Below are 24,553 nucleotides of genomic sequence, written 5' to 3'. Positions count from 1 at the left end.
ACCTCCTCCACCCTGTATCCTGCAAAAACTCCACTCCGTTTTCCCAATTCCTCCGACTGCGCCTGACGAGGGGACATTCCACTCCCAAGCATCCCAGATGTCCACCTGTTTTGAACAATGTGCTTTTCTCTCCTCTATCATCCAGACAGCCCTCCACCATACCACCTCCATTACCCGCTCCACTGCTCTAAACCCCACCCCTTCCAAACATAACAAAGACAGGGTCTCCCTTGTCCTCACTTGCCACCCCACTAGTCTCTCCCATCCAACAGATCATCCTCAAACACTTCCGCCAACTCCACCCAGATCCCACTACCAAGAACATCTTACCCTTCCCATCCCTCTCTGCCTTCCGCAAGGACCATTCCCTTCATCACTCTTTAGTTCATACCACTCTCCCAAGGAACCCCTCCAAACATCACCCCCCGCTCCCCCCCCACCCCACCCAGGAACCTTCCCCTGCAACTATAAAAAATGCAAAACTTGCCGGTACACCAACTCCCTCACCTCCAGACAGAAGATCACCTGCCTCTCCTCCAACCTTGTTTACTGCACCTGGTGCTCCCGATGTGGTCTTCTCTACACTGGGGAGACCAAATGTCAATTAAGGGCATATTTCGCTGAGCATATCAGCTGGGCCCATAAGGGCCAGCCTGACCGGCCAGTCACCGCCCATTTCAATTCCCCTTCCCACTCCCTCTCTGACATGACTATCCTCAGCCTCTTCCATTGCCATAGTGAATCAGACCACAAGTTGGAGGAACAACACCTTATCTTCCTCCTCGGCAGCCTATAGCCTGGAGGGCTCAACAGTGAATTCTCTAATTTCAAATAACCTTCCCACCCATTCCCCGATTCCCTTTCCAGCCCCTCCCCCTCCCTTCCATTCCTCTGACCGACCCTTCCTTGCAGCTACCATGCAGATTCATCCTTCCCATCGACCAACCAAGTTGTACCCATCACCTGTATTCACCACTCACCACTCCGCCCCCTCCCTATCCATAACCTTCCCCCCTTCCCCCTCTTTCGCTACAGCTCTGCCCACACCCACCCCCAGGCCTGAAGAAGGGTTATATCCAAAATGTTGACTTCTCCACCTCCTGATGCTGCCTGGTTTGCTGTGTTCTTCCAGCCTCTTGCTTGACTACTCATAATTGTGGCCAGTGGCAGGACTGGAACTATCAAAGATGACAGAATCCTCATACCCAATTCCTCCCATTCCACTTCACCCTCATTCCACAGACTCTTCTGATTTATGAATTGCAGATAATATAAGAGCTCACTTCTTCCTTCCCTCCTCCTCCTCTTCTGCACAACAATTTTAACTTGCATCTTTCTCATTTCGGATGCCTAAGAACTGCAACCTAGCCAGGCATCGGGTGGACGGGAAGATGACGGAGAGGCTGAAGATAACAGTCAGTTGACTTCACACAGAATAGGTGTGATGTGTATTCATAGTGAAGTATTTGATGCATAAGGAAACTTACCTGAAATACTGTGCTTAATGTCAATGACCACAATGTGTCTGGCACTAACTTTACACAGAGCTTTGAGGGGAGTTGGAATCTATCCTTTCCATTGTGGAAGTGGTGGTCCACTACATTCACACACATGTGGATCCAACTACAAAGCAGCATCTGATGACAGATATCTCTGCTTTTATTACAGCAGAAACAGCAGCCTCCAATGTCCAATTGCTGCAGTGGAAGCTCAGCTTTTTGCTGTACAAGTTCCAATAGCTGTCATTAGGGCCAGAGATTATGCTGCCCATAGGGTGTGCAGGGTCTCACAGCAGAGCCAGCAGTCTGTACTCCAGCACATTGCTGATTGAGGCAATTGCCCCAGGAAAGTGGCAGTGGCTCCATCCAGCTCACACCTGCTCCCCTCTCAGGCAAACAGCATTTGTAATCCCCGCTACTGCCACTTTGTTGTCCCTGTCTAAAGCTGAGCGTTCTTGGTCTACAGCTACTCAAGATTATCCTGTAAGCCTTTCTACAGGCTCTCCCACTGAGAATCAGCAGCTTTCTACCAGTCCTGCTAATAGACACCAGTGCGGTACTGCATCAGACCATCAGGCAAGAAAATGCATAAAATTAAATCATTCATTTTGAGATGCAATGTGCATGGTTTTATTTATAAATCTAATTTGGAATGCTTATTTTGTGGTGGGTTTTGGTTTTACATTGTTGTCAATAAATACTGTGATGGTCAGTGACAGAAAGAAGGTAAGGTATGAGGCTGTTGGAGAACTGGAATTGGAGTTGTGTGTATTGGTTGATTCAGATGAATTCTCCATGGGAAGACCTGGCCAGAAAGGGGCTTTCACGGTCCTTGAGCTTCTCAGTCTAGCGTATAGTTGGTGACAAGGCATGCAACAGACCACCATGGGTCTTGACAAGCCATTTGCTCAGTAACCCAGGGCTTATCCAGCTTGGTCCAGACAGCAGAAGCAGATTTCCAACATGGTTATGGGCTGCATGACCACAGTTTTACTTTGAATGCACATGGCACATGTCTGCACAGGTAGCACACTGGAGACATCAGCAATGTGATTGTGTAATGTTAAAAGATTAAATTGGAATATCTCTCTGGACATTGATGTAATATTAAAGTGTTAAACAGCAATGACTGAACATACTGGAAGTTGTTGGGGATGACAGTCATGCAGGAACGCAAATCACCTACACCCCAATTAGACAGTCATCTGCTACTACTCCCCTACTATTATCAAATTAAATTATCATTCAATCTTCCATTCAGAAATGCTTTCTAGCCATCCCCTGAAGCTAGGTATGTCATACTTGCATTGTCTTGGTGAAAACTGAGTCAGGAAATCATCTGCATAACGAGTCCGCAGGATTAGGGCATTAGCATTTGCATTATCTCCGAGGATAACGTCATCCTACCGTTGTATCTGGGGTAACATACGACTGTAAGGCTGGGGGTAGTTTTGAGTGGCATGTGACTATGGGAAAGTGGCCAGAATATCCGTGAGCATGACCAACTGACCTGTATAAAGGGGATGTGTTTTCTTTGTTCAGGGCCTCACTTTGACTCGGCTTCACACACTTGCAAAGAGGGTAAAAGGGGGTCACCTAGCTTGTACAGGGTTTAATAAACTTTAACTGGTTGCAGGAGCTGGTCTGTGCGAATTGCATCTTGTGTGTGAAACATCGGGAAAGGAACTTAACATTGTGTTGCCAGTTGCCACCATCTTGTTTGTCATGGTGACTCAAATGCAATTGGCACAGTATGAGAATGAACTATCCCAGTCATTGACCTGCATCATTCACTGCCAATGGTCATAAAACCAACCAGCCACTGACAGAGTGGAATCCCTATTGGTTCTTGTACAGTGTGAGTGTTGACAATGGTGTCCACAAAGCAATGTGCAGTTCAAAGGTACATTGCACTGTGGGTGAATTAACAATCTCAGCAAAGCTGCGTGCTGACTCTGCCTGTTTCTCTCTGGCAAGAGAATCCACAACCAAAATATTTCCAGCTTCAGCCTGCATGGAGCTAGGCATATAAAAGTTAATTGTGGTCTCCTTCACAGTCATTGGTAAAGCGGTCCTTGACCTACGCTGAGGTTGGAGTCCTTGGTGTAGATTTTAATGAGATTTCTCTTCCTGAAGTGAAAACAATGTATTTGATGTTAGTGGCTGTGATTCAGGAAGGCAAATTGCTCTCCTAATGATTTGATAGATATGACCCTCCTATTGAGACATCTTCTCCATGTTCTGTCCTCTTCCAGTTATCTTGCACTTTATACCTCTGTTCATTCTCTAAGTCGTGCTCTATTCCAAGAGGAATGGCTACTTAATACTGCAATGTTGTGGAGCATCTAGTTTGCCTAGGAGCCTTGCAGTCAGCAAAATACTCTTCAGCATCTGACACACAACTCCCTGTAGATGTTCCCAATTTTTATCAACCACATGAAGCAAACGCTTGTAGAATCAAGAGTGCTCCCAACAGCATAGGTTCAATTCCTATACTGGCTAAGGTTACCATGAAAGACTTTCTTTCTCAACTTCTCTCACCTGAGATGTGGTGACCCTCTGGGTAAATCATCACCTATTATCTTTCCCTCTCTGTCTAATGAAAGGGGGCCCAATGGTCTGGCAAGAATTTGATGACTTTACTTTTATTAATTATCTAGATCTTGATATGCTTGTGGAAAATTCCAAATTTGCAGATGATGTGAACTGCGGAAGCATTGTAAACTGTGAAGAGTAGAATAGAGAGTTGCAGAAGAACATAGAAAATTTGGTGAAGTGGGCAGATAGGTGGTAGATGACATTTAATGTAATAAAGTGTGACGTGATGCATTTTGGTAGGAACAAAGTGGACAAACAATACAAAATAAGAGTACAAGTCTTAAGGAAGTGCAGAACAGAGGGCTCTGGGTGCATATGTCCATGGATCTTTGAAGGTGGCAGGGCAGGTAGATAGGGAAGTTTGTAAAGTATATAGTATCCTGGACTTTATTACTAGGAGTGTGGATACAAGAGTTAGGAAATTATGCTGATCTCATACAAAACTCTGGTTAAACCTCAGTTGGAGTATTATGTGAGCATAAGAGGTCAAAGTGCAGAAGAGGTTTACAACAAAAGTTTCCAGGAATTAGCAACTTCTGTTATGTGAATAGATTGGAGCAGTTGGGACTGTCCTCCTTGGAGACAGTGTAGTTACAGAATTATAGAGATGTACAGCACGGAAGTAGACCCTTTCATCCAACGCGTCCATGCCGACCAGATATCCTAACCTAATCTAGTTTCATTTACCAGTACTTGGCCCATATTGCTCTAAACTCTTCCTATTCATATACCCATCCAGATGCCTTTTAAATATTGTAAATGTACCAGCCTTCACCACTTCCTCTGGCAGCTCATTCCATACATGCACCACCCTCTGAGTAAAAGAGTTGCTCCTTAGGTCACATTTAAATTTTTTCCCTCTCACCATAAAACCTATGCCGTCCAGTTCTGGAATCCCCCACCCCAGAGAAAAGACCATGTCTATTTACCTAATCCATTTCCCTCATGATTTTATAAACTTTTATAAGGTCACTCCTCAGCCTCTGATGCTCCAGGGAAAACAGCCCCAACCTATTTAGCCTAACCCTATACCTCAAATCCTGCAACCCTGACGACATCCTTGTAAATCTCCATGTAGGAGTTTTCAAAATCAGGAAAAATTTAATAAATTAGATTGTGATAGATTACTCCCATTAGTGAAGTATTATGAAAAAATGTGAGAAAAATATTTTGAGTGAGTGTTTTCAGACTGGACTGCAGTACCAGGAAACACGATGGAGACAGCTTCAATTAAGATATTCAGGAGGGCGTTAAATGATTATTTTAACAGAGAAAATGTGAAAAAGTATAGGGAAAAGGGAGGAAATGGCACTAAGTCATAATGCATACTGAGAGAGCTGGTGCAAACACAAAGGGCTGAATGGCCTCCTTCTGCACCACAACATTTCTATGATTTTATGATGAGCAGCATCTACAATTTGAAACATGAAGGTCAATTGCAGTACCCTAAAATGGTTCCCAATGTTCCCAATTTCTCATCCTAATTCTTTTGTGCAAGTTATATCAGATTTATGTTTGTGTCTAGGGCAAAACAAATTTAAAGAAATAGCAACTTCAATTCATTCCTGGCACTTTCCAACTACACAGGAGAACAATTGTGGATAGATCTTCAGCTTTAAATATCAACCAGTCCTTGGATGAGGAGAAACACATAACTGTATTAGAACACTGCTGATGTTTCTTCCATTTAAAATTAAAGTACGAAAAATACAGCATCTTGTACAATTTAGCTGTACTATTACATAATATCGTAATGCTTTGATCTACTACAATACATGATAGAGACACTAAACAAATCTGGCCACTAACACCAATAAGGAGTGATCACATTATTTTTACAATGAGACCCATTTTGATGTCTGTTGCTTTTTGTTTACCCAACCCTTATTTTTCACATCTAAATGTTCTTGTGGGGTCAACTTGGTGTCAGTGGGCCATTTTCCTTGGATATCATCCCATTCCGATCACCCTTTCTCTCACCTGGCATCCACACAGCAGACTTTTCAGCCATTTAGCTGACCCAAAGCAAGAATTCTAATTGATTTTCAAACCTGCTCTCCCCAAAACTTAGTCCAATGATACAAGGCCAACTGTGGCTATGACAACTTAATAAGTACTTCCAAGGATCAAACCTGAGCCCCTCCTGGTCAGCTTTTATCCAGGATCACATTGAACTATTAAATCATTGGATTCTGAATATCCCTCATAGAGATCCTTCTTCATGAAAATTCATATCATTCCTGATATTTTCTTACTTTTCGCACTGTTCATTTATAATTCAGATGTATATCCTCAATTCTTTAAGATTAAGATTCTGAACCCTAAATTTCCATAAATCTTAATGTTTCCTAGCAATTTGGCCTTAATTTGCAAAAACCCTGGGACAGACCACAATCAAAGGATGAGTAGTCCTCAAATAGAGTTTGCTGCAAGTTCCTCAGTGCAACTCCATGATGTACATAATCCCAAAACTATTCTTACTCACCAGCTTCTCTATTATTTTTATACCCTGCTCAGTTGTTTCTGCTATCATTTTGATGACAATATTCCATTTCAACTAGGCTTATATTTGCATAAATTCACCACTTATAAATATTCTTTGTTACTTCTGTGACCATGATAACTTCAGTTTGAAGCATTCCAAGATCCTCCATTTGTAGAGCATCCTTCATAACCTTTGGATATCCCAAAGTGCCTCACTGCCAATGAAAGGTTTTGTAAATGTAATTACAATTGTGATGTGTGAAAATGTTGCTGCTAATTCGTGCACATTGGTATTCCACAAACAGCAGAACATTAAATAATCCGTTTTTTCAGTGATGTTGGTTCAGACACAAATTTTGACTGGAACACTGGGAGAATTCTCCTTGCGTAATGCCATGGGATTGTTTACAACCACTGGAGAGAGTGGAGGCTGTGATCAGCACGAATCATCCGAAAAAAAAAGAGAACCCGGTACTGTACTAAAGATTCAAGCCCCTAGATTATGTGCTATTCCTCCAAATAAAACAGTGACCACATTCAAAGCATTCAACAACCGAGAAGCTCTTTGAGATTTCTGATTCGTGAAAAGCAGTAGATAAATTATCATGTAAATCTTTTTTTCTTGCCTATAGTATCGGACACAGGGACCACATTGTTTGATACAAAGGAGGCTGCGCGACCACTCAGCCAAGATCAAGAACTTTCTGACCTTTGAATTATAAGCAATATTACAATGTTACTTCTGTCCGGGACAGGCGTTCAGCCAAATCAGTTCTGATTTATCCAGACAGCTCAAGATGAGGGGTGCAAGCCCTGATTATTTCTCAGTCTACGCATTGACACCATTCTTAGGGAAGTGAATGTCCATATTCTGTAGTCTACAATAAAGTGAGATGGCCACTGTATTTGCCGGTTCCTGTTGGTAGAGATTTACTGTTTGTCAACCAGAAAGAACGCCAGTTCTGACAAATCACCTACCTACAGGTCTCAACCGAGACACTAACAGCTTCCCACTGAGCAGCCCACAACAGCACGCTTGCAAAGTAATTTAATGATGCAGGCTATTCTTAACCCTGACCAATGGAGCAGCTGAGCAGGGAATTACCCAACCGGTTGGGAAAGGCGAGCAACACACAGCAGCACTTGGCTGGATACACACGCTCTGTTTCCACCATCACAAACACAAGCAGCGGCTCGGGCTGGAGATGAGGACAGGAAAAGGATTGATTCTGGGTGGCTGGAAACAATAAAGGAAGACAGTTTGTAGCACAGGGAGCTGTTGGGAAATGGCCTGAACGCGAAGACTACTCACCTCAGCCTTGCCTTTGCTCTGCAGTAGCTGCTCCAAGTACAGATCAGACAGCGGGGTCCGGCAACTATTGATACTTTCGAAGGCAGCGAAAGGGCCAAGGGGCTCGCTCTTGTTGGACTTCAGAGTCATGGTGAAGTAGCTGTCAGTTCTCCTGCAGTGTTTTCAAGAGTCCCCCTGGAAGGCTGCAGTAGCAATGCAGCCTGTTACTCTGACAGACTGGAAGCAAGAAAGAGAGCTGGCTGTGCGGAACTGGAAGATATATCCCTTCCTGGATACACAAGAGTCTAAAGTACAGCTCAGATGACAGATTGCAAGGAATGTGATAGGTACAACAAATCCTCAGTCACGCCTGATGCAGTTATAAGTGAGCGGTTTTCCAGTTTCCTCTCAGTCACAGAGTCACAGCGCGCCTGGACTGCACCAATCTCCCGAACAGGGGAACATTCTCTCAAAACAAGAGCAGGTACGGAATTGATTTGAGGGAAATTGTGATACACCCCTGCAAGAACTTATTTTGGACAGCGTCAGATGGTGGAATCAGCCAAATTCTTTAAAGTACAGCTGACATCTTTGAAATATCACGTCACTTTTTTTATATATAAAGCAAGATGCAGCTGAAACCAGAACAGGGAACAACAATAATGGGCTTTCATAAGGAGTACAAACACTGGCACTAGGGTCTTACTAAATAGTAAGGAAATAGGAAGGTGACCGAATGGATGGTGAGCATTTCAAGTGACAATCCCAAAAATGAATGCTGATGATTCTCCCCAATGAGGACAGCGATTGCTTTTACAAAATTGAAAGTTCACAGATTCTCCAACAATGTCCAGAGTGAGCAATAATAGCCCAGTTAAAGACTGCAGCCATGCCCTGAGAGAAAGGACAGTGCCCTGATAGAGGATAGCAGTAATGTTTAAAGACAATAATCTATGACTATGACAATAAAGTGATAGGAACATAAATTCCAATATTGGACGGGCAATGTGCTACCACTGATTTTGTTGTCCCTCACACTGAATTTCACTCCTGACAGTTGTAAACAAGGCCAGTGATAGCATCAATAGCCAGGGTAAGAGGTCATGTGCTGAGTACAGATCAGGGGAAGCTTTGCTTTCCTCCAATCAGCTGGATGAAGGAATGTGAATTCAAACTAAAGCTGTGCACTCTGTTAGATTCCTGCCTCAGACAATTTTCCTCAGGCAGCAGACTCATATCACCATGAAAGTCAGAATCTTAACCTTTTAGCTTGAATCCCAGGACAATGTTAATGGGTGTGTTCAGGGTGTGTTCATGGCTGATCTATTCAGTCAAAGTAGAAGGGCTTCCCCCAGTACACACAAAGAAAGTTCAAATCACTGCTTTCAATCGACTTCCTCGTCACCCATACACAAAACACACTCTCCTGGCTCTAGGTTGCCAGAGTTTCACAGAGAAGGGGTCCATGCATTGCCATTTAAAGCAAGCGGCTATATTGTACAATGTGAATGAGTGTCAACTGATGTAGTGGGCCTATGCAAAGCTAGAGAGACAACCCATGCATTCTGTTTCTGTTTTAGTTCTGTCAGCGCAACAATATCCATGTCCCCCTAACATTTCCTTGGATAACACTTGCTAAACCAGGAATGAAAACCCATACTGTACATGTAAATGATCTAAAGGTGTGCCATGATGATTTTAAGTATGGAGCCATGACCGATTCCTGTAATTGGCAGCTAGTCCCTTTATGGGATTGTCATGGGAAGAGAGATTGTTGATACACCGTGCTGGAAATAAATGCTCAGAATCTTTGCAGTTTGGATGATTGCCTTATTGGAGGGCACCAGGTAATTATTCCTGTTTCCCCCCACCATTTAAACATGATCAGGCTATTCCACCACACGCTTCCCCCCACTCCCCACTATCCCATTCCAAATCTTTAAGGATGTGACATTGGCATTTCTCCCATACTGCATGTCTGTGGACCACTCGAATCTTGTTTATAAATCTTGCAAAGGATATTATATAAGGGTCCCATGTCCATGCTGCGTACTCATGAAAGGATGAGCAAATGTATGGTAAGCTATGATGCTGAGATTTGCCACGGTGGCACAGTGGTTAGCACTGTTGCCTCACAGCACCAGAGATCTGGGTTCAATTCCCGCCTCAGGCGACTAACTGTGTGGAGTTTGCACGTTCTCCCTGTGTCTGCGTGGGTTTCCTCCGGGTGCTCCGGTTTCCTCCCACAGTCCAAAGATGTGCAGGTCAGGTGAATTGGCCATGCTAAATTGCCCGTAGTGTTAGGTAAGGGGTAAATGTAGGGGTATGGGTGGGTTGCGCTTCGGCGGGGCGGTGTGGACTTGTTGGGCCGAAGGGCCTGTTTCCACACTGTAAGTAATCTAATCTAATCTAATCTAAAAAAGAAATCCTCTGTCTGCTTTTGAATGTTGTGAATATGGAATCCCTGCTGAAGACTGTTAGTGAAATGAAGTTTGTGAATCTATCTGTCTGCTGGTGGATCATTTTGTCAGTAATGCACATGATCTAGCATTGTATCTCACATTGCATTGTCATTCTTGTAATTCCAGAAAATTATCTCGCCATAAATTAATTCGATCTTGAGTTTTCACTGATCTGCAAACTATGCAGTCACCTGCAAACAGACATACCTTATTTTTTATATCTTGTTGAGAAGGCTATTTATGGGTGTAAAGAAGAGTAAACATCCTGACACAGTTGTCTAGGGGACTCTGAAGAGGCTATCTCCAGGAGAGGATAATTCCCAATCACACACCACTCTTTGTCTCCTGTTGGAAAAGAAATGCTAAATGCAATTTAATAATATTCCCTGATTCCACAGTAGTGAAGTTTAAATAGGAGCTTTTCATGAGAAACTTTGTCAAAGGTTTTTGTGAAATAATATTTCATGTGAGTAATTTAGGACTTGAAAACTAGGTCATGAACAGTCTTTATGCTTCAGCTGGTGACTATCTACCAGGATATTGTGAGCTTCAAGATGCTTCATGATATGAGAATGTTATATATGTTCGAGCATTTGCAGATATTGGTCTACAATACAGTTTTCTGCCAGATTTTACGTTCCCTTTTTTTGAATATGACATCAGTGTTAGCTTGTCTTCATTGTCTGGCAAATAGCTGGTGTTGATTTATTCTTGAAATCACTTGGCCAATATTGGAGTCCATAGACTGGCGGATAATGTTGAAATCCACTAAAGTATCTGGACATAGAGTTTTATTTGGATTTATTCCTTGCAATAATTTCAAATACCAGTTTACTTATGATGAGATTTAGTATTCATGGTATATGGTAACCATCTTAACAGAGGTTGTGTGTTGGTAAGTAAACTGGAAAATTGATCTCTTGCTGCATCTAAGGTAACCTTGAGATTACATATAACTTTGTAAGTTGTGATATCTGAACACCTTTTTTTAGCTTTTAAATAAATGATCAGAACTGGTTGTAAGTTTGCTTGCTGAGCTGGAAGGTTTATTCTCAGATGTTTCGTCACCATGTTAGATAACATCATCAGTAAGTCTCCAGTGAAGTGCTGGTGTTCTGTCCCGCTTGCTATTTATGTGTCTTGGTCTGTTGTGGTGGGTGATATGACTTCCAGTTCTTTTTTGAGAGGTTGGCAAATGGGGTCTAAATCAATGTGTTTGTTGGTCGAGTTCCGGTTTGAATGCCAGTCCTCTAGGAATTCCAATGTGTGTTTTGTTTAGCTGGTCCCAGGATGGATGTATTGTCCCAGTTGAACTGGTGTTCCTCATTGCCTGTGAGTAAGGATGCCAGTGATAGTTGGTCATGTCTTTTGGTGGCTCATGTATCCTGGTGGCTAGTTTCCTGCCTGTCTGTCCAATGTAGTATTTGTTGCAGTCCTTGCAGAGTATTTTGTTTATGACATTCGTTCTGCTGGTTGTTGGTACAGGGTCCTTTAGATTCATCCAGAGCTTTTTCAGGTTAGGTTTCAGGTTCAGTTGTTAGGTTTGTGGGCTACCATGATGCCAATGGCCAGAATAGTCTGGTTGTCATCTCCGAGATGTCTTTAATGAATGGTAATGTGGTTACAGTCACTGGGCGTGTTGTGGTTTCTTGTTTAGGTTTGTTGTGTAATAATCAATGGACTGTCCCTATCAGGTATCTGTTGTTCTTGAATACGTTGTGTAGTGTTTTTCTTTGGCAACTCATAGTTCTTGGATGCTGCAGTGTGTTGTGGTTCATTTAAATGATGTCCTGGTGCAGCTCTGTTTGTGGGTGTTGGGATAATTGCTTGTTGTTGAGTATCTGGTCTACGTGTGTCGCTTTCCTGTAGACGCTGATCTGCAGCTTTCCACTGGCCTTTCATTCTACTGTGACATCTAGGAAGAGGAGTCTGTTGGTGTTCTCTTCCTCTTTGGTGTACTTTATACCAGTAAGATGTCGTTTATTCATTTTTGCAGTGCTTCAATAGAGGCTCACTGATGATGTTGCCTAGAGAACAAACCTTCTAGTTCAGCGAGCAAACTTATAACCAGAACCACAACCTGAGCTACAAATCTTCACAAAAATTGCAAATGACCAGATCTTTTAAGATTCTCATTAATAGATGGTATAAGATACTCAGAAAGATAATCTTTGCTTTTCTGTTGCAGGTTTCAAAATACTTCCAGTCATCCTTATTCCCAAGTCTTTATTCTAAAGACACTTTCATTTTGCATAGCCCACAGTGAGCTCTTCAGAACTATGGAAGCTTTCTCTGGTTGGACAAACATTTGGATGGTATATATTTATTCATAGCTTCTGACAAAGCATTTTGCAGTTTATCCTATATTTCTGGCATGGATAATTAAATTAATATAGTAATAGATATTAAAAATTCTGAAGATTTTCTTATTCCCTTCTTGTCGGTCAAGTGAGCATTTTCTTCTAGGCCTTTTCCTTATGGTTGTTACATAAGATAAGCTGGTCAGGCTATCCACTTGGGAGTTGGGATTCCTCTAGTAATCCATGGAAAAGGCAGTGATAATTTTAAATGGGCATGAGTTTGTGACAGATGAGAAATGAGTCCAACATTATCAGTTTGAGTCTTGGTCTATATGAGCACTCTTAAGATTGGAGGCAGCCAGCCAGCACTCAGAGTTGGGGAATCAGGATTGTTTATGTCAGAGGGAATGAAATAGAAGTTTAAGTTCACACGAGTCTCAGACTCCTCTTTTGGGTTAGTCCTACTTCTCCTGGGTGCTTTGATGATTTATTTTGACTTACCCTTTGAGAGTCTCCTTTTACTCTTTGTCTGATTTGTACCTGTCATGCTTTCTATGGTCATTAAGTTGTTAAGATGCCATCGAGACTTAACAATATGTATGTTCCTATGTTTGTAACATGGTAGAACCCCAATCTATATGTATTAATTAGTCTCCCATCTGCATCAGACAGGCATCCTAGATGCATAAAACAATAACTTAGTTAAGAGAGAGGAAGGCAAGAACTAAATGGGAACATGCAGTAGGTCTAATTCATACAACTATTTCAGTTTCTAGGAGCGTGGGTGAGAATTCCTTCCAACATGTTCAGAGAAGATTGTGTCTTGAGAAGAAAACACTGTTAATTTGTTAAGTAAAAACAGTGCAGCTGGTGATTGCTTTTGCAGAAATGAAACTTCGTAAACAGACTGCCCAAGTCAGGTTTTAATGAGTCACAGAAAGATTTCTTACCATTAGAGGAACAAGGCTTATCCTGAGCAGAGTCTTCTATTGACTAGCATCGACTAATTGCAAAACTTTTGAATAATAACAGATGACAATGACCAGTTTAAAATGATAGCAAATTGTTTATTTTGAAAAATGTGTGTTTGGAATTTAATCTTATGACTGAGAGAAAACTTTCTTATTTGAGGTAAAGTCACAGCATAAACTGTATTGGCTTATTAGTCACTCTACAAATGGCTGATTTTAGGATTATTCAGTAGATAGTAGGAAGGGGCCTTTAAATTTCACTTCTTCCTGCATTTTTCATAAAGGAAATTATCTAAAATAGATCTAGAATCAATTGTTTCAAATTCAGTTTTCCCTCTAATCACCTCACTGCTTTCAAACGCAAGTCACACTTTGATGAAGTAAAAATTAACCATGTATATGGAATAGTGTGCTTCAAGGTAACAATCTACCCTGAATCCCTGGGATATAGACTTGTAGTGGTCCATATGTCCACTCATAATCTCAAAATATTAGCTGCTGCAATATAAATTTCAGGCAAAAAATGAAATAAACTTTATTGAAAGTAGATATATAAGGGGCAAAAATAAATGGCAGACAATAGCATTTAACATCTTCTACATTTTTAAAAACAAAATAACAAGATTATTTGAATTATGGGGGGACAATTTTAATCTATTAAAAGGCAAAGGGAGGGACAGGGATTTTAAAATATCACAATTGGAAATCTGATGCCAACCTGCCTCCAGTTACTTCCAGTTTTAGTGGCAATAATACGGGGTTAGGCATCAAACCTGCTGTCCAGAGGTGAGATTATAATTTAAAGTTTTAACAGGTTTAAACGTAAGTGCTCCTGGCTGAGTTTCCCTGGTCTTGGGACAGCTAAAAACTGGAGGAAGGCCAAAACAGTCGGGTCAAGCAGGTAAGTAACTTCTCAGCACTGCATGTGCTGGAGCCACAGGACTGCCTTATGCTGGCTCCACATGTTCACTTGCTTCTCTGCCTACAATTGGTTCCCCAGTGGCACAGAAAGAACCTTCGTCCAGGGATCAGCAAACTCCAGCCCCATGATTGGACTCTCCTCAAAGGCCCAAAACTGGAGACAATTCAATAGTTGATATTCACAACACATATTTTTTTCAAAAACATCATCCGGCCACTGAAATTCTCAAAATCTACAAAGGTGAAAAATTTATATGCATTGTATTTATATGAATTTAGTTTGTACCAAAATTGTATTAACTGGTTCTTAGTGAATACAGGCATGTGCAGTTTTAAAATCAGTTCCAAGAGTTTAATTAATAGTAACTCATAACCATAATTGTGGGAGGTTTTGTTAGTCATTAATTGATGGAACAGTATTATACAGACCAAGGTCTGTAAAACATGGCTGGATGAACCGACATGGTAAAAACAATGACTGCAGATGCTGGAACCCAGATTCTGGATTAGTGGTGCTGGAAGAGCACAGCAGTTCAGGCAGCATCCAAGCAGCAGCGAAATCGATGTTTCGGGCAGAAGGGATTTTGCCAGAAACGTCGATTTAGAAGCTCCTTGGATCCTGCCTGAACTGCTGGGCTCTTCCAGCGCCACTAATCCAGAATTGCATTCATTCATGCAGAAAGATTCTACTTTCCAGTTTGTATATTTATTTGTTAAATGATTCTCTTAATAATACTGTAAGAAATAGAAATTTGAGAAGGATATTTGGCTGATTGAACTAGTTCTGACATCTAATAAGGGCATAGCTGATATAATCATTTTCTAATCTTGCCCCTTCAGCCTTAAAACTCACTGGGATGTCCTGCATCCTTCGACGTGGAGCCAGGCTATGCCCTGGTGACTGGTCAATCAGCTTTCTGAATTTCTCATCATTGTGAATAAGGAACTATGGACCTACCAACTGCAAGATCTCAATGGTTATACAATCAAGGATAAGCTTCAATATGCTTAGCCAAGTGAGGTAAAAACAATGACTGCAGATGCTGGAAACCAGATTCTGGATTAGTGGTGCTGGAAGAGCACAGCAGTTCAGACAGCATTTGAGGAGCAGTAAAATCGACGTTTCAGGCAAAAGCCCTTCATCAGGAATACGGGCAGAGAGCCTGAAGCGTGGAGAGATAAGTGAAAGGAGGGTGGGGTGGGGAGAAAGTAGCATAGAGTACAATAGGTGAGTGGGGGAGGGGATGATATAATTCACTCCCACAGTGAGTAGTGGTGGCTAGGTTTTTGAATGTATTCAAAGCTGAGTTAGACAGCTTTTTGATTGAAAAGGCAGTTAAAGGCTGAGGGTGGTGAAGCTGGTGGAGGTGGATGCAGGGGAGAAGGTGGACATCAGATCAGCCATGATTTTATTAAGTAGGGGAGTTTGCGTGGCCAAATGGCTACTCTCAGTCAGAGCTCTTATGATCAAATCAATAAACTAATGACCATGGCCTGAGAGCGCATCTCCTGAAATATGCCTAGAGGTGATAATGCAACATATTGGACAGGACAGAAGGCCAAAGTTGTTGTAAGCTGCCCAGGGAAAACCTTTTTTAGTAGCCATTTTTGAAAAATATCTACATAAGGAGAAATACAGCAATTCACTCCTCAGGTAAAGTAAATGTCAGCGGTTTTGCTGTGTGTTTGTTCATTCTCCTATCATCCTCCTGCGTAATAGACCCATTTGGTTAATGATTACATTAATTTAATTAATCAAGTCGCTGCATCACACAGTAGAATGACCTGAGAACCAACAAACATGGAGCAATATTGCTGACATCAACACTCTCTCGACTCCAAGGAGTGATATTCAGTTCCTGACACAGGGCACATTCCTGTCGAGGACAGCAACTGTCGCGATCCCTGCCCGTCGTCCTGTATAAAACCAAAGCACTGAGCTCACAAGACCCACGGTTATTTTCCACTCTGGAATTAGAGCATCTAATCCTGTAAATAGCTGCAATATATCAGGCAGTTAAGTGACACATGCATTTCCATCATGAATCACTCTCTTAAGTGAATTAGTCGCCGAGTTACTTTCAACCTGTCACACTTGAATTGTAACCAGCCTGGCATTTTGCCAAAGGAGGCGGGGAGTGGTAACGTGACATTGGGATGGTGATGCAGCAATACCTTTTGTGTTGGGTGAATTACGGTGAACTCTGACCTGTGCTCACAGTCCTGGAATGATGTGGAGTTGCCAAAAATTATCAGATTGATCTGGACTCTGCTGCAATAATGTAGGCACAAATGTTGCAAAATAAAAGAATGTTTTGTTCTATTTCTTTAAATACTTCATTTATTCATTGTAAAAGTATTGGAGGATAAGGATATTAGGCTGGGAAGGGCAGTTAGAGCAGGAGGATCATAATAAAACCTCAAGAGCTATGAACTTTAGGCCTGGGTTGAAATTATCTTCTCCATTGAAAGTTCTCAGAATACAAAGAAGCCCCGTGCTTCCATCCACTTGAAATAATTGGAAGTAAAGATGCCATAGTCCTAGTGGACCATACAACTGCTCTGTAATTAGAAAGAGTTGTCTGATGGTGGTTTAACCTGAGGGTCATCATACCTCAGGCGAGGACTGACATAGTGAAGGAGAGTCCTTCATGGTAACCACAGCCAGTTTGGGTGTTGAACTTGTACTTTTAGTATCACTCTGCATTGCAAACCAGCCATGCAAGCTAACCAAGATATATTTAAATGGTACCACAGAGGTGATTATAAACAGAGACATTCCTTATAATGGAATATGTTTAAGCTGAAACACCACGTATTTCTCCCCAAGTGCAAGCCTCCTGGTCACAAGGCTGCCTATTATTGGAAGACTCAGTGGTCAAACCCATAGAGAGGAAAAGAAAGACGAGGAAACAAGAAGTTTCTTTCTTAGTTTGGAGCATTATGTTGTATTTACATACACTGCAGTCCATTGGAGGAAATGCCTAGTCTCTTACAGTACTGTTGGGTAAATGAGGTAATGCAGTTCTTTTCTGTCTTGTATCCTTATAATCTTAATATTTAAGCCCACAACTTTGCTGTCCAAGCACATTGAACTATACCCCAGTAAGGATCTGACAAGCAGAAAACAGAACTAGTGAATCACAGCTTTGTCACAACCTATGCAGTGTGGTTCCTTCTCTATCCTTTTACGGCCATGGAATCTGCTGAGCAGTATATTGTACGATACATTGAGCAGCATTAAAAATCTTTCACTAGATTAAAGAAACCAGTGATTCTGTGATTTATGGCATGAGAGATCATAAGATGTAGGCCATTCAATGCATTTAGTCCGCTCTGCCATTTAATTAGATCATGGCTGATCTGATAATCCTCAACTCTACTTTCCTACCTTTTCCCCATAATCTTTGATTCCCTTGCTGATTAAAAATCTGTCTATCTCAGCCTCGAATTTATGTAACAACTCAGCCTCTATGACCCTCTGTGGTAAAGCATTCCACAGATTTACTACCCTCTGAGAGAGGAAGTTCCTCCTCATCTCAATTTGAAATGGGCGATCCCTTAATCTTGAGATTATGCCCTCTGGTCCACATCTCTCCCTTAGGGGGAAACAACCTCTCATGCACCAGAAATGTACAATGATGAAGGCTTACCAGGAGTGAGACAAATGCCTACATAATCAACGACTTGCATTGAAATACCCCCTATAAAGTAGCAAACAAAATTTAACATTGAGCCATATGGAGATGTTACGACAGATGGTCAAAAGCTTGATTGAAGAGGTGGGTTTAAAAAAAACAAGGAGGAGAGAGAGATAGAGGAAAAGCCGAGAGGCTGAGTGAGAGAATTCCAAAACATACACTGTTGGCAACTGGCCACCAATGATAAAGATAAGAAAATCAGGGCTGCACCAGAAATTAGAATTTCAAAGATCTTAAAGAGGATTGTAAGATTGGAGGAAGTGACAGATATCGGGAAGGTAGCGGCCAGGGAGGAATTTGAAAACAATTCTAAAATTAATTCAGAATTGTGGTGTTGCTGGACCGGGAGTCAATGTAGGTCAGTGAGCAGGGGTGGATACATTAAGGAAAATAATTTCTACGAATGAGGTAGGAAACATTACTTACGTATTTTAAAAAAGCTACTTACATGAGACATTTTAATTTGGATAATTGAGAACAAAGTGTAGCCCACAGCTGTTCTGTAAAGTGTAGCTCACAAGCTATTCAGCATCTCCTTTGACAATGTTATTTATCCAGTATCTGAATGACCTCTCCGTTCCCCTCTCCCAGGAGTTTTCAACACAGCCTCTCAATATCTCTGAACGCTCTCATCGATCAGCAAGCTGATCTATGGCATAACCTAATGGAACAGGGTTGGGGGTGGGAGCTGTTGATATTGTTGGGGACGGATACATTTTCTGAGCTGATTAAAAACTGCTGAAGATTCACATACAGCAAACTGCTCCCTTCTCTCATAAACAGGCTCCTTCCTCTACTGCAGTTGACACAGCTCTGCGCATGCCCAGCTAATCTAACACTGTGCCATGGCTTTCTGTCACTACATCACTGAAACACAGCATAAATCAGCCAACAGTTTCTTTTGTCAAACATCAAGACAAAATTAACCCCGATTTGACATTAGAGTGTGCAAGTCACTCCAGACTGAAACTTATGAACATATTTGGTGAGTTCCAGTTTGGCCTATTGGTAGCACTGAACCCAATGTTCAAAACTCAGTCCTGCACCTGAACACAGAGTTCAGACTGACCTTCAAGCACTGGACGTAGGATTCAACACGTGAGATGCTTGAAAACTAGCAGGAGGTTCCCAATAGTTTAAAACCAAAATCTGACAGAGCCCTGAAAAGCTTCACACTCAACAACATCCTCAACATATGAAAAGAAATCCCAGTCTCTCCAGAAAGTGGCAATGATCATCAGTTGGATTTGGAGTAAGTGGCAAGGTTAGATAGGTGAATAAGGCTGGACAGGTGACGTTGGATAGATGGGTGATATTGGGTACATAGGTGAGGTTGTATTGGTGGGCAAGGTTGGTTAGGTTGTTGCTTGACTAGTCTGTGACATAAAGTAGTCCCCAGATGTTAATAAGGAGAACTTTTGCAGGGTCTTACATTCCTGTTTCTGCCATCGTTTTGATGCCTACGTCAATGCCACGTGGTCCATCCAGTTTCATTTTTTTTGTTGAAACTTCATAGTGATTGATACAACAGGGAAGCTTGCTAAGCCATTTCAGAGAACACTTGAGAGTCAGCAATGTTGCCATGGGTCTGGAGTCACATATAAGACAGACCAGGTGAGGAAGATGTCGAGAGTACGTTGCTGGAAAAACACAGCTGGTCAGGCAGCATCTGAGCAGAAGAATCGATGCTTCGGGCATAAGCCCTTCATCAGGATGTGCCCAAAATGTCGATTCTTCTGCTCCTCAGATGCTGCCTGACCTGCTGTGCTTTTCCAGCACCACACTCTTGACTCTGATCTCCAGCATCTGCGGTCTTCACTTCTCTCAAGATGACAGATTTCCTGCCCTGAAGAACCAGATGAGTTTTTTTCCTCACAATTGACTATCGTTTCATGCTCAGTAGATTCTTAATCCCAAATTTTGTTATTGATTGGCGAATTCCGCCATCTGACATTTTGGGATTCAAACCCCGAGTCCATAGAACATTAGCTGAATTTCTGGATTAGTAGTCTTGTGATAATGCCACTAGACCATCATCTCCGTCTTTATACTCTTTCCCTTGATCTTTTTATGGAATATCATCATTCTACCTAACATTACCCACTGGTATTTCTTAATGCCCCCTCTTTGCTCTTGTAATTGCTTTTATGAAATCCTTCTGCACTTTCTATACCCCACTAAGATGATCTTGGACAAACCTGAATTGTTCTCATTAGAGCAGCCAAGGCTGAGGGGTGACCTAATAGAAGTAAAAAAATTATGACAGATGTGGATTGTGTGGATATTGGGAATCTTATTTCCCAGGGTGGAAATGTCAAATACCAGGGAACATAGATTTAACGTAAGAGGAAGGAAGTTTAAAGATGTGCAAACAAGTTTTTTAACGCAGAAGTGCCTGGAACGCACTGCCAAGGGATGCGGTAGAAACAGATCTGATATCAATGTTTAAGGGGCACTTGGACAGAGACATGAACAGGGATATGGACCATGTGCAGGCAGATAGGATTACTTTAGAATAGCATGATGCTTGGCACAGATATGACTGGTCTAAGGGCCTGTTCCTGGGCTATCCTGTTCTATGTTGTATAAATGTAGGAGGGATGATCAGTAAGTTTGTGGATGATATGAAAATTGATGAGATGGTAAACTTTAGGTTACAGAAGGAAAACTTTAGATTAAAGGAGTATATAGATGATCTGGTCTGATGGCTGATCAGTGACAAATGGAATTCAGTTTGGTTAAGTTTGAGGCGATGCATTTGGGCAGGACAAACAAGGCAAAGGAATACACCTTGAAAGGTAGGACCCTGTGAAGCACTGAGGATCAGAGGGACCTTGCTGTGTATGTCCATGATCCCTTAGAGTAGCTGGACAGGTAGATAAAGTGGTTAAGAAAGCCAATATGTCTTACTAACTGAGAGTTAGATTTGAGATTATCAGCAGGGAGTTACACTGGAATTGCATAAAAAGTTGGTTAGGCCACAGCTAGGTTATTGCTTGAAGTTCTGGAATCCACAATATAAGAGGGATGTGATTGCATTAGTGAGGGTACAGAGGAGATTTACCAGGATGTTGCCTGGGCTGGAGAGTTTTAGTTATGAAAAGAGACTGGACAAACTGGGGTTGTTTTCCTTTGAGCAGAGGTTATGACTGAGATATAAAATTACGAAGCCCATGGACAGAGTCGACAGGAAGGAAAGTTTGCCTTTGGGGGAGAGATCAATAACTTGGGGCATAGATTTACAGTAAAGGGCAGGAGGTTTAAATAGGATGTGTGGAAACATTTTTTCTCACAAAGTGTAAAAGGAATCTGGAACTCACTGCCTATAGGAGTGGTAAAGGCAGAAACCTTCATAATATTTAAGACGTTTTTAGATATGCACTTGCAATGCCAAAGCATTAAAGGCTAAGTGCTGGAAAATGGGAATGGAATAGTTAGGTTGTTGTTTTTGACTGATATAGACTTGATAGACCAAAAGACTTTTTTCTATGTGGTAGACCTCTATGATCTCCTCTCATCATGTTTGCCAGGGCTTCACTTCTGCTCTTAACAATTTCACTTTCTTTGAGAACCAACCACAATAGGGTTTATATTGCCCTCACCATCCACTCCAGCAGTTTTTATATTTCACAAGTCATCATCTGTCATTGCCATCATCTCCAATGGGTTGCCATTCCCATTGCCCTTTCCTCCCCTTTCAGATTTAAAGTGGGACCTTGCTATCACTCTGGTTCACTCCTGAGTCAGCCCCAAAACACCGTCACACTCTTACAGCACATTTTGAAAGAGACTTAGGCAATTCAACACATTTATCATTTCTCTCCACATCGTCCAAAACCCCAAACCCACTGTGGAGATTCAAAAACAATTTATGTTTTCTTTTTTCAAGTTAGTACACTATATCTGCTTCTCACAATATGATCTGCTTTACACTGTGGCATCACACAGAGACTGTGTGGCCACTTTGCAGAATACCTTCATTCAGTCGAAAACCATGATCTGAGTATCCAGTTGATTTTCATTTTAATTTTCTTGATCTCATGCAAAACTCTCTGGCCGTGGCTGAGTGTAGCATTCTGTTGTAGCTTAGTGTCAACTTGATGAATAGGACCTCAACATTATGTACTTTTTTGTTATTCGTTGATGTGACCGTAGCTGGCAAGGCCAGCCTTTATTGTTGATCCCTAATTGCTCTTCAAAAGTTGGTAATGAACTACCTTCTTGAACCCTTGCATTTTGCAAGGGATATAGGGCCACCCATAGCTTTAATAGATGAGTTCCCAGGATTTTTGTGTTCTAGACCCCAGGTCCTACAAATTAGGGTCTCCCTCCCACCCTCCTCCTCTAACCTAACTTTAAAGTCCACAGACTTGCCCCAAAAAGAGAGTCCAGGGAAGTTCCTGTTAAGAGAAGAGAGAGTCTTTAGTTCAGGAGTCTTCGACAAGGAGATTGAGTGAAGTGATTACACCACAGTTGAAGAGGGTGAAGACATGACTGCCCAGCTGGTTCAGTGTGCTACGTGCATGATGTGGGAGGTCAACGGCTCATATATCTGTGGAAAGTGTGTGCACATTCAGCTACTGACAGAGCATATCGCAGCGCTGAAGTAAGAACTCGAGGACCTTAGGCTCATCCGAGAGAACAAGATCTTTCTGGACAGGACCTTCAGCGAGGTTATTACACCGACCATACCAGAAGAGAGCACAAGAGAGAAGACAATGAGGAAAGCAGAGAGGAGACAGATGCAAGAGACCGCGGGGGAAGTACCTGTCAGGAACAAGTTGAATCTTTTGGAAACAGTAGAGACAGATGACACTGCCAGTCCGTGAGGCGGCCAGGTCTGTCAATCAAACGTTAGTGTGGAGACAGAGCTGAGGAGTCAGACATTGCACAGAGCCGTGGTGATAGGGGACTCCATAGTGAGAGGAACTGAACGGGGTTTCTGTGGCAACAGGTGGGATTTAAGGATGGTGTGTTGCCTTCCTGGTGACAAGATTAAGGACATCGCAGACAGAGTGCAGGAAATCCTCAAGGGCAAAGGTGAAGAGCCAGAGGTGGTGGTATATGTCGGCACAAATGATGTCGGGAAGAAGAGGAGGAACATACTACAGCGGGACTTTGGAGAACGAGGAAGAAGGCTGAAAAGCAGGACGTCCAGTATGGTTATCTCTAGTTTGGTTCCAGTTCCTCGGGCTGGTGAGGCCAGGAACAGGGAGATAATGGACTTGAATGTGTGGTTGGGGAACTGGTGCAGGAAGCAAGGATTTAAATTCTTGGATCACTGGGGTATGTTTTGTGGTAAGTATAAATTCTACAAGAGAGATGGTTTGCAACTTAATAGGTTAGGGAGCAGCATTCTGGCAGGCAGGTTTGCTACTGCAACACAGCTACGTTTAAACTAAGTAATGGGGGGAGGGGACAAACTGAATGTTTAAAAAGGAAATTGAAGGGAAAGTTAGAACAAGGGAAGTCAAGAAAGACAACGGTATCAATGAAGCAGAAAACTCAAATAGGGATCATGCCATAAGGTTGAGTGAAATAGGGGTTGATAGGAAGGGTGAGGGCAGTAACAAATTAAAAATACTATATATGAATGCACGAAGTATTAGAGATAAGATGGATGAGCTTGAGGCTCTTTTGGAAATTGGCAGCTAAGACATTGTGGGGATAACTGAGACGTGGCTTCAAGAGGACAGGCCTGGGAAATGAATATTCAAGGCTATACGTGCTATCGTAAGGACAGACTGACAGGCAGAGGGGGTGGGATGGCCCTGTTGGTAAGGGATGATATTCAGTCCCTTGTGCGGGGAGACCTAGAATCAGGGGATGTAGAGTCAGTATGGATAGAAATGAGAAATTCTAAGTGTAGAAAGACCCTTTTGGGAGTTATCTACAGGCCCCCAAACAGTAGTATGGATGTAGGGTGTAAGTTGAATAAGGAGCTGAAATTGGCCTGTCACAAAGATGTTACTACAGTTGTTATGGGGGATTTCAACATGCAGGTAGACTGGGAGAATCAGGGTGGTTTTGGACCTCAAGAAAGAGACTTTGTGGAGTGCCTCCAAGATGGATTCTTAGAACAGCTGGTGCTGGAGCCTACCAGGGAGAAGGCAATTCTGGATCTGGTATTGTGCAACGAACCAGAATTGATCAGGGACCTCGAAGTGAAGGAGCCATTAGGAGGTGGTGACCATAATACAATAAGCTTCAATCTGCAATTTGAAAGGGAGAGGGTACAATCGGTAGTGACAATATTTCAGTTGAATAAAGGAGACTATGGAACTATGAGGGAGGAACTGGCCAAAGTTCAATGGTGCAATACCTTA

General features: G+C 42.2%; 1 protein-coding gene and 1 long non-coding RNA gene across 3 annotated transcripts in view; one reads left to right on the top strand and one right to left on the bottom strand.

Moving 5' to 3' along the window:
- mpp1 (MAGUK p55 scaffold protein 1) overlaps positions 1-8,208 on the bottom strand; it is a 70,371-nt gene extending 62,163 nt beyond the window's left edge. For both annotated transcript variants that reach the window (XM_072594975.1, XM_072594976.1), the window contains exon 1: positions 7,894-8,208. In XM_072594975.1, coding sequence (XP_072451076.1) covers positions 7,894-8,022 — 129 coding nt within the window. In that variant the 5' untranslated portion in view covers positions 8,023-8,208. The remainder of the gene's footprint in view (positions 1-7,893) is intronic.
- Positions 8,209-8,241: 33 nt separating this feature from the next.
- LOC140495830 (uncharacterized) lies at positions 8,242-15,713 on the top strand. The gene is made up of 3 exons (XR_011964109.1): positions 8,242-8,356; positions 12,523-12,649; positions 15,367-15,713. It is a non-coding gene; the product is annotated as an uncharacterized lncRNA (long non-coding RNA).
- The last annotated feature ends 8,840 nt before the right edge of the window (positions 15,714-24,553 follow it).

The sequence above is a fragment of the Chiloscyllium punctatum genome, chromosome 25 (genome assembly GCF_047496795.1).
Source record: "Chiloscyllium punctatum isolate Juve2018m chromosome 25, sChiPun1.3, whole genome shotgun sequence".
NCBI classification, from domain to species: domain Eukaryota; kingdom Metazoa; phylum Chordata; class Chondrichthyes; order Orectolobiformes; family Hemiscylliidae; genus Chiloscyllium; species Chiloscyllium punctatum.
This window is presented reverse-complemented; position numbering and strand designations above follow the sequence as displayed.